This window comes from Eimeria acervulina, genomic scaffold, assembly GCF_000499425.1.
Source record: "Eimeria acervulina Houghton genomic scaffold, Eah_scaff1096, whole genome shotgun sequence".
Lineage (NCBI taxonomy): Eukaryota > Apicomplexa > Conoidasida > Eucoccidiorida > Eimeriidae > Eimeria > Eimeria acervulina.
Window position 1 is genome coordinate 1 of NW_013549427.1, and position 10101 is coordinate 10101.

A 10101-nucleotide genomic window follows, 5' to 3' on the forward strand; every position below is an offset into this window, starting at 1 on the left:
CTAATCTACCCTCGTGTTTTTCTTACTCCTCATCAAACCCTAGGAAGCCCCATCATACGCTGATAAGCTTTCATTAACTTTGAGATATTTCTGTAAACCTTTCTAAACCCTAATATACCCTAATAAAGCTTAATTAAGCGTGAAATATATTAATATATCTTCTTGTACTTCAATAAGTCTTATGAGGCCGTCATGAGCCCTTTAAACCCCTTGGCTTGCTCTATCTCCTCATACTGGCAGTGCCTTCTGTTGCTGTTGCTGCTGCTGCTGCTGCTGCTGCTGTTCAGGCCTTGATTCGATGGAAGGTATAGACATGCAGCGGTTTGGGGTTGTGATTGGCTCCGGTATTGGGGGTTTAGGGTTTATGGAGCAGCAAGACAATGTGCTGCGCACCTCCGGCCCCAGACGCGTTTCCCCCTACCTCATCCCCGCTATGATCGCTGTACGCCTGCTGTTGCTGCAGTTGCTGCTGCTGCTACTCTTGCTGCTGCTGTTGTTGCTGCTGTTGTGGCTGCTGCTGCTGATCAAATGAGGCTAGCTGCTGCTTTAAAGATTTGCTAGAGAGCAAGCAGCGAAAGGAAACGGGGGCCTTGGCTGCCTGAAGGGTCTTCTGCTGCTGTCTCTGCTGCGGCTGAGATCTGCAGCTGCAGCAGCAGCAGCAGCAGACAGGAATACGTTGGTTGGGGGGTCTTTGTTTTTGTTAGAAATCATTGGCGTTTAGCAGTATGCATGCAAACACAGAGACGAAGACAGCGAAAAAAGTTAATAAGGAAGGCAGTTTTCTGCTGCTGCACAACCAGCTGCTGCTGACGAGGACTGCACTTCCCCGTGCTGCTACTGCTTGTGCTTCTGCTGCTGCTGCTGCAGAACACTGCACCTGCTCAAGTGGCGATTGAAATCGGTGCGAAGGGCCCCAACCACGGCGCTGTTTCTGCATGCGCCACCTCAGGGCATGCGATTGGGGCTGCTCTTCGCCTTCTTCAGGTATTGCATATATCTAATTATATCTTTTGTTTTTCTTTTTTACAGAGTGGTGCTTGATGACTTATTTGTTTTTGTCATGGGAACAGGGAGATCGTCTCCCCGTTGCTTGCAGTGGATTTCTCTGCTGCTGCTGCTGCTGCTGCTGCTGCTGCTTTAGAACGGCTTACATAATACCTTTGCTGTGGGGTACTCCGTCGTGAGGCTGTCTATATATATATATATATATATATATATGCGCCGTTCTATTAATTCGCTTGTTGATTATTTTGTTATTACGATTTTCTTTGCTGATATTTCAATAAGTTGAATTTAAAGGGGGTTTCTTTTAAATGTCTTTTTGCATGGGGCGATGCCTCTTCCAGTAAATGACTCTATACTCATTCTCCCTTGAAGGCTTGTTGTGCTGCTGCTGCAGCACCTGCAGCAGTAGCAGCAGCAGAAGCAGGAGCAGCAACGTTTGTTGTGGTGTCTGTACACTGCAGTCAGGGGACGCGGATATTGTGTTGTGCGGCGGTGCTGAGGCGTCAATAACGCGGCTGTCGTTTGCTGGGTTCAATGCTCTTAAGGCGTTGGCCCTGGGCTTTAATGATAGACCAAAAGAAGCATGTCGCCCCTTCGATAAGAATAGATCAGGATTCGTTATGGGAGAAGGAGCAGGGTAAACCAAATGCATGCGCTGCTGCTGCTGCTGCTGCTGCTGCTGGGGGTTCTGCTGCAGCGGGTGTTCGCGCAGTTTGCTGCTGCGGCCGGTGGTCTTGCTAGAGCGGGTTTGCTTTTGCTGCTGCCATGATTCGCTGCTGCGCTTAAGGCTGCTGCAGCAGCAGCAGTAGCCTTTGCGGGGGAGTACAGCTGCTGCTGCTGTTGAGTTGGGTTTAAGCAGCCGTTGAAGATGCAGCATCTGCTGTTGCTGCAGCAGGTGTAGCAACAGCAGCGTAGCCCTCTGTCTGCTGCTGCTGCATTTGTTTCTTTCCGAGCTTCTGGTTTGCGTTTTTCATACAGAGTGATTGTCCTGGAAACAGAAGAGCATGCAGTTCGCCGCGGCGCCGCTCAGGTCTACGGACAGCTCGCGGGCTACGGAGCCTCTTGCGACGCCCATCATATCACAGCCCCCTCCCCAGAGGGAGATGGGCTTGCTCGCTGCATGGAATTGGCCCTCCAAGATGCGTAAGCAGCAGCAGCAGCAACAGCAGCAGCAGCATCAGCAGCAGGATGACGCGTGTGTGCAGGGTTCCGTTGCTGCAATTAATGGTGCTGCTGGCGCTGCTGCTGCAGATGCATCTGAACTATGAATTCTTGCTACGGATATGCTCTTTCCTTTTAGGCTGTTTGCATAGCCACTGCAACAGCAGCAGGAGCAGCGCCTATAGCAGCAACAGCAACAATAACAGCAGCAGCGGGAGCAGCAAACGGTTAAGGGTGTTTGTGCGTTTGGTTGCAGTGGGGTTGCACCGGAGGACGTGGGGTATATTAATGCCCACGGCACTTCAACACATTACAACGACAAGATTGAAACAAAAGCAATTAAAAAAGTATTTGGAGACCACGCACGAAAGCTGCTGATCTCATCTACAAAGGCAAGATAAAGACGCACCCACACGACGTTCCCTTCTGTTGCTGCACCGTTTGCTGCTTATTCTGCTGCTGCAGCAGCAGCTTATGTCTTGCTGCGGTATCTAGAAAGCTTATGTCGCTGCATTGAACGTCGCCGTGAAGTTAAACGCAATAATGTGCAGACGCTTCTGATGCTGCTGCTGCTGCAATAAGTGCTGCTGCTGCTAAAATAAGGGGTGCTGGTGTTGTGGGAATAAGTGTTGATGGTGCTGTTGCTGCTGCAGCAAGCGCAAATACTAATGTTGCAATAAGAGTTGGTGCTGTTGATGCTTGCGCCGTGCGGCATGCAGCTTATTTTCTGCTGCTGTTTCTGTGTATTCGTTGGTGCAGCAGCAATAAATAAATAAATAAATAAATAAATAAATAAATGATAAGCATTTCTTTTGTTGCGCTGCAGCCAATGACTGGGCACTGCCTTGGAGCAACAGCAGGCATTGAAACCGTCGTTGCAGCAAAAGTGCTGCAGACAGGCAATGTTCCCCCCACTTTGAATTACACAACTCCCGATCCCGAGTGCGACTTAAATTATGTACCGAACAAAGCTGTACGCATGCAGCAGCCACCCAAGGTAAGGAGAAAGACGCATGCGCAAACCCATTACCCATAAACAATAATGCACACAACAGCATCAGCAGCAGCAGCCACAGCACCAGCACCAGCACCAGCAGCACGAACAGCACCAGCATTGTTAAGAATAACATAACACAACATGGCAGCAGCAGCAGCAGCAGCTCTAACTGGGGAGAGTGTGTGGGTGTTGCACGGCTGCAGGCTGTGCTAACAGATACTTTGGGTTTCGGCGGTCACAACGCCGCGCTCGTCTTGACACAGTACAAAAAGCTTTGAGCCCGCAGCAGCAGATGCAGATGCAGATGCAGCAGCCTGCAAGCATTCAGCATGCAGCAGCTTGTGAATTGTTTTAAACGACAGGAAAAGGAGAGCCACGTAACCGCTTCAATCACTTGCTGCTAATGCACAGAAACAGCCAATGATTCGGTCTATGTGCTAGTCCCTTCTCCTTTGTTATCTCAATCCACACTATCATCCTCGCAAGAGGGGCCCCTACGGGGGGCCCCTCTCACAACTGGGACCCTAAAGGGGCCCCTTCGCATTAGCGGGGGCCCCAAGGGGGGCCCCTCTCAGAGGGAGGGCCCTAGGGGGGTAGGGGCCCCCTTTCGTAGAGGGGGCCCCTTCCGCATTTGTTGTGTTTCTGTGTGCTCTTTGATTTGCCTTTGCCGCAAGGCCGTGGGGAAATTTCCCTATTTGGCTGCCTTCAGTAGGTGCACCAACTTTTGAGGTGTACAGACACCTGGAGCTGCAGCGTGTGCAGCGCGTGAGCTGCCACTGCTGTGGTCATCACACACAGAGAAAGCGGCTTCTTAGGGCCTCTTCTATTGGGGCCTTCCGTTTGGCGAGCGAGTGATGTTGCTGCTGCTGCTGCTGTCTCGTGCAGCAGCAACAGCAGCAGCAGCTCACAAAGACGGGGTGGTGGCAGTGCCGGCTGGCGTATTTCTCCAAGCAGAGTTGTATGTAAATGCTGCGGTGTGCTGCTGCTGCACGTAAATATGTGTAGACAGCAGGAGGCAGACAAACACGCGAGATGCTTCAGCCGCACCAGTAGCAGTTGCCACTGCAGTGCTGCTGCAGCAGTTGCGGCAGCAGTTGCTGCCGCCTGCTTGCTGCTGGGGTGCAGTTCGGGGCTGGCAGCCAGTTGCATGACGAAGAAGTGATGATATGATGATGTGCCTCAAAGGCAAGATGAATAGTTTTGTATTTGTAGTCTGCGGTGTATGTACAGTGCATCGCCGACATGCAGAGGTTGCGTGGCAGCAGCAGCTGCCCCCTTTGAAGCTCTTCATTTAAAATTCTTGAGCATTTACAATTATGACTTTTCCTTAAACTTGGGCTGCGCTGCTTGCATGCGGACCACAGTATAGCCATGGTAGCCATTAATAGAGAGTGTCGACTGCTTTTATCATTTTGAACACTAAATAGAGTAATAATAATAAGAATAATAATAATAAATGATTATTCCTCGCTATTGCTTACGATGCCGGCTAGTTAATATCCATAGTAATAAAGTAGTAAAGGCATAGCGGTTGTGGGTAATAGAGTAGTTCAGGTCCCCGCCTCGTTTGAGGTTGGCTCCCCTACGTTGTTTCTTTTGCTACAAAATAAAAGTACTAAGGCCTGCAGCCCTTTCGTTCTTCTCTAGCAAACGCCTTTCAAGCAAATGAGGAGACTGTTCTACAGCTCGCGGTGATTATAAAAAGCAACAGTAGCAAGACACAGACGAAGAGGCCTGCCGTTTTATCTGCGGTGTATGTACGCCCCACATGTGCAGCAACAGCGACTGCTGCCACTCTCTTTCTTAGGTAGATGGCGATGCACGAATGCATGCATGCATGCATGCATCACCATGTGGCCTATGGCTGGCTGCTTGTTACGTTGTAATTCATTCGGAGGCGCATCCCGTTAAGCAGTAGAAGAGCCTCTTGGTACTGTTTTCTATGAAGGCAGCAGCAGCAGCAGCTGCAGCTGCTGCCGCTTTTGCCCTCTTGCCTCTAGGCTGCCATATGAGCGCGGGTGGTGCTGCAACAGTAATTCCACCGAGTACAACATCAGCAACATTAGTTTGGTTCAGTTAACAGCTCCCCACAGAGCCCTGCACGGGAGAAAGTCCCAAAGGTCTGCATGCACGCCGCATGCATGCAGCGCGCCGGCGTAGCAGCAGCTGCTGCTGCTGTTAATGCAGCTGCTGAGGCGTCTGCGCTTTCCTTGACGCCCAGTGATCTGTTTTTTTTTAAACTGTTTTAGAACTTATAAGTACTTTTATTTGTATTCACAATCTGCCCTCTTAGCAGAAGCGGCGGTGCAGTTAGGAGAAGCTCGGCGGCCGAATGAGCCGGGCCAGCGGGACCCTCACAGGTTGAGGGTTTAGGGCTTAAGGTTTAGCATCTTTTGTTTGCTTTTTTTGAATTAAAAGGGATTTTCATCCAAGTTTTCAGGCGGCGTCGCCTGCAGACGCGGCGGTTGCTGCGAGCAAACCAACCGGCGAGGCAGCAGCAGTGGGTGTTTGGGGCTTGAGAGGCGGCTTTTGTTGAAATTTGTTCAATTACATTGTTTAATTATTCAACTTATCTAGGGAGGCGGTGAAGAGCAGCAAAAATGGGGAAGAGGCGCCGCGGCAGCACCTCAAGCGAAAGCGATGGAGGCCACGGTAGTGCTTCGAATCAACGGGGGAAGTATGGGTGCGTCTATGCTGCATTTTCTCCTCTTTCTGTTTTCTATGCATGCATGCATGTGTATATGCATGCGTTGGGGCTTTAATCGTGCTTGAAACTTACAGCGCTGCTGCTGCGTTCAGGGCAACAAAAGCGATGGAGGCCACGGTAGTGCTTCGAATCAACGGGGGAAGTATGGGTGCGTCTATGCTGCATTTTCTCCTCTTTCTGTTTTCTATGCATGCATGCATGTGTATATGCATGCGTTGGGGCTTTAATCGTGCTTGAAACTTACAGCGCTGCTGCTGCGTTCAGGGCAACAATGGCGTCTGCCGCACGACCTGCAAGGCCTGTGACAGTGCAAGAGCTGCGCGTAGGTATTTATGCAATTATGTATGGTAGATGGCAGCGTATATTGCGAGTTTAGGCTTTAGGCTTTAGGGTTTTGGACGCTGTAAAGGCGGAGACGGAGGGAGGGAGGAGGGGTCCTCTTTCCTCGTCTAAGGTGATAGATAGTTGGGTTTAGGGTTTAGGGTTGGCTGGTGTTTGCGGTCTGTGTGGTGCAGGCGGAGAGGAAGAAGCTGCTAAGTGAACACTTCGGCTACAGCAACGACAACAACCCGTTTGGTGATCGTTTGCTGGCTGAGCCCTTCGTGTGGAAGAAGAAGAATTTGCTGCTGCAAGCAGCAGGAAAGAAACATGCGACAACTGTCAACGCGCTACTGACGACATCCGTCAGCAAAGTGGTGAGCTGTCTGTACATCTCAACAGCACCGCCCACCGTGGATGACCTACACTTGTAAGTGCTCTAACGAAAACAAGTGCTGTGGAGTGCTGCTGCTGCATGCAGCAAGAAATCAAGAGCGTTAAGAAACGCAGAGAAGAACGTGAAGCAGAAGAGCAGCTGATGCAGGCGCAGCGAGAGGAGCTACAGCGCGAGAAGGAGAGGGAGCACTTCCAGGACTACTTTGAAAAAGAAGAAGTATTTCACAGGCAAATGCACTTAAGGAAGACGGAAATTAGGGCAGAACAAAACAGAGAACAACCCATCGACTTTATCGTCAAAGGGCTGCGCATGCTCAATGGAGAAAAATTCGAAAAAGTATCTGTACTTCCGGTCCCTCCTCATGAAGTGTTTGACTCCTTCAACAAAGAACGTGAGCTGTCTGTACACTACAGTGTGTCGGTACAGAGCACCAATTGCGGTGGGTAGTGAGGGAATGCCGGATCTCTGAACTGAATTAGCTCCAATCTTTTGAAGAGCTGCAAGCAGGCCTGGGGATGTTTGTACACTGCAGCTGGCCGACAGTGTTGCTTTGGTTTGTTCGCTTGCATTTAGCCCTCACGTTTGGCGTATGGGTAGTATTGTCTTTATTTCCAAAGTCTCATGCTGTTATATAAGTAGAATGTGTTACAGTTGAATATTTGTAGATGAAAAACGACGTACATTTGCTGAATGGCACCTCACTGCAATTTATTCACAAGTTTGTTTTGAATTTAAATGGAACGCGGCATCAAGATAAGCAGAGGTTTTGTGTTTGTGTTTAGATTGTTTGTGAACCGGTGCTAAGCTGTCCAAAATAATGAAAATAAAAAAGGATAGTTCTTGTCTTGAAGGTCTGCTTGCTTCTTGCGTGTTTGCTGCATTTGCTGCTGCAGCAATGACAGTGCCAATGATAGAGGAAATGCTGTCGGACGTGAAGCTGCATATCGGGGTGGATACGACTGCAGTGGATAAAGACTACCAGGACTTCTGGCAGGCGTTGCTGGTGTTGACGAAAGACGCTCTAGAAAAGGCAGAGCGGAAGAAAAAGGTGCTTGAGGAACTCCGCAAAAACTCCTCTGCAGATGCTGCAGCACAAGCAGCAGCCATTCTAGCCAACAACACTTCAGTAGGAGATGTGCGAGACACAGAATCCGGCATTGCCGTGGGCGTCGCCTCGGATATTACAGCAATTCTCAGCGGAAAGACACCCGAAGAACTCGACGCGCTCAAAGAAAGCATCAAGATCAAACTTGAAACCGAAGAAGATGTAGACTCAGCTTACTGGGAAGCAATTCTCCAGAAGATCCCCTTGTTCAGGGTAATCAGCACACTCGAAGCAAAATTGTTGGGACCCCAGCATGCGCGCGCTTCTGACGCGATTCCGAGTTTTTCATGGTTCTTCTCACACTCATGTTGAATGAAGGAGCAGTTATTTCTTCTCCGTCGCATATTGCGGTTCTCCCATGTCAGGGTACTGTATCTGCATGCATGCATGAGTGCATTCGGGTAAATGATGCTGCTGTGTGCAGGCGAGGGCGATCTGCTTGATGTACCATCAACGGATTCAGCAGAAGGCAGCAGAGCTGGACCATCAGCTGAAGTGCGAACGGGCAGCGGCGGAGGCGGAGCAGCTGAAGGCGCGTGCGGAGGAAGCAGGGCTGACAGACGACTTGTTGTTGGCGACAGAAGAAGAGGCACGTCAGCAACAGAAAGTGCAGCAAATACAGGAACAGGCGAAACGTATGGCGCGCGTCGTGGAGAAGGAGATAAACCCTGGGGCGGACGGGAGCTACTCGCCAGAACTTGAACCGTACGAAGATGAGGCAGAGGCTCCCAAACCCAGGGGCCCCTATTCACCTCTCTTGTACCCCTTTGATGAATTCCGCATGGAAACCAACATCTTGCACCCTGACGAGGAACTTGAACAGCGAATGGCTGAACGGAAGATCGCCAAGCATCGCGAACGCGAAAGGCGGCTGATTCAGCTGGGTCTAGACAAGGAGAAAAATACACCGGAGGAGGAAGACGACGAGGAGATCTTAGATCCTGCAGCGAAGATCGTGACGTAAGCAACGCGCTTCGCAGATGTGCATTTCATGCAGCTGATTGTGCCTCTCTAAAGCGCAAGCGGCCAGTGGACTATTTTCAGCACAGCTCTTCTTGCCAGTCAATGAGTTATTCGATGTGTTTAAATGCACCTTTACATCCTACCGATCGTCCTAATAATGCTTTTGTTTCTGCACCTCCAGGTACGAGGATTTCGTGCGCAAGGAACAGAAAAATGCAAGTCCGGACGAAGAGGTCCTTGCAGACTCATCTGAAATGAAGCTGAAACAGGTACTTAAGAAATAGAATTTTACTTCATCGCTGTGCTAGGAAACCCGGGCGGCCATTGTGCAGGCCCTGAAGACAAATACAATACAAATGCTGCATCTGTGCGCCTGCGCCTGCGTTGTGGACACCATTGTTATTGCAAAAGTGCATTTTCTGTTGGCGTGATGTGACTTGTGATGAATGCCAACGGGAGCTTCGGCGTCGCTTGTTGATGCGCGCAGCACTACGGGTGGGAGGAGAAATACCGACCCAGAAAACCACGTTTTTTCAATCGTGTGCGTACGTGCTATTTTTGGAACAAGTACAACCAGACGCACTACGATCACGACAACCCTCCCCCAAAGATCGTGCAGGGGTACAAGTTCAACATCTTCTACCCGGATTTAATCGACAAGACAAAGACCCCAACGTGGACTCTCGAGCCGTCGGATACTCCAGACACTATCATCGTGCGCTTCCATGCAGGTCCACCCTATGAAGATGTCGCATTCAAGGTTTTGAATCGCGAATGGCATTTAGAACGATTCAGAGGGTTTCGCAACGTATTTGACCGCGGTATCATGCAGTTGTACTTCAGCTTCAAAAAGTACTGTTACCGGCGATAAGCCTGTGAAAATTTTTGGGCCATTTCCACTTGCCACGGTAGTGGAAAAAACCCCACTTTGAAACTCGACTTTTTTTGTTCTTTTACGTTCTAACCCAATCCGTGGAACGGTGATACCAGTGCAGGTATTCCAGTTTTGTAGGAGCGTCTCGTACCACCTCCGCTTTGCAACGCTCCAAAGCCATTCTGCCGCTGTAAATCTGCAATCCATTTCGTTTCCCTTCTTCGGCTTTAATGGATTTTATCCGGCTTTCTTGTGTGTCCGTTGTCATCTCTGCATGCCCCTACGCAAGGTGTGCGCGGGAACTACCAGCCAGTCGAGTAACCTGACGCACTTTTTGTACCTTGCAACATAATTTCAGCTCTCGGCATAGCCCCTGGCTCCATACTACGTGGGAGGCAGGAAGTGATGAGGGCGCAGTACATATTGTGCTTTTCCATAGATTAACGCATGCATTTTCCTACCGTCGTAAGGCGCGTGCAATCTTGCATATGCATGTTAATCGCTTTACGGCGCAACGCACTTCACACAAGCTAAACGACTCATGTAAACTCCAGCTCGCCTTACCGCTCAAGGC

At 50.0% G+C, this 10101-nt stretch overlaps 2 protein-coding genes across 2 annotated transcripts; both read left to right on the forward strand.

The window, feature by feature from the left end:
• Positions 1–287: 287 nt before the first annotated feature.
• On the forward strand, positions 288–3441 carry EAH_00055400 (3-oxoacyl-[acyl-carrier-protein] synthase, putative; the record flags this gene model as incomplete). The annotated part of the gene is made up of 7 exons (XM_013393878.1): positions 288–442; positions 868–984; positions 1467–1642; positions 1984–2148; positions 2423–2513; positions 2993–3139; positions 3367–3441. Coding segments are annotated over 7 exons (926 nt in total), but the record flags the coding sequence as incomplete, so codon positions are not given.
• Positions 3442–5763: 2322 nt separating this feature from the next.
• On the forward strand, positions 5764–9524 carry EAH_00055410 (hypothetical protein, conserved; the record flags this gene model as incomplete). Its single annotated transcript, XM_013393879.1, has 8 exons — positions 5764–5846; positions 6135–6192; positions 6386–6565; positions 6670–6976; positions 7479–7903; positions 8115–8650; positions 8835–8922; positions 9141–9524. 8 exons carry the CDS (start codon positions 5764–5766, stop codon positions 9522–9524), a joined length of 2061 nt encoding a protein of 686 aa, XP_013249333.1.
• Between the last annotated feature and the right edge of the window lie 577 nt (positions 9525–10101).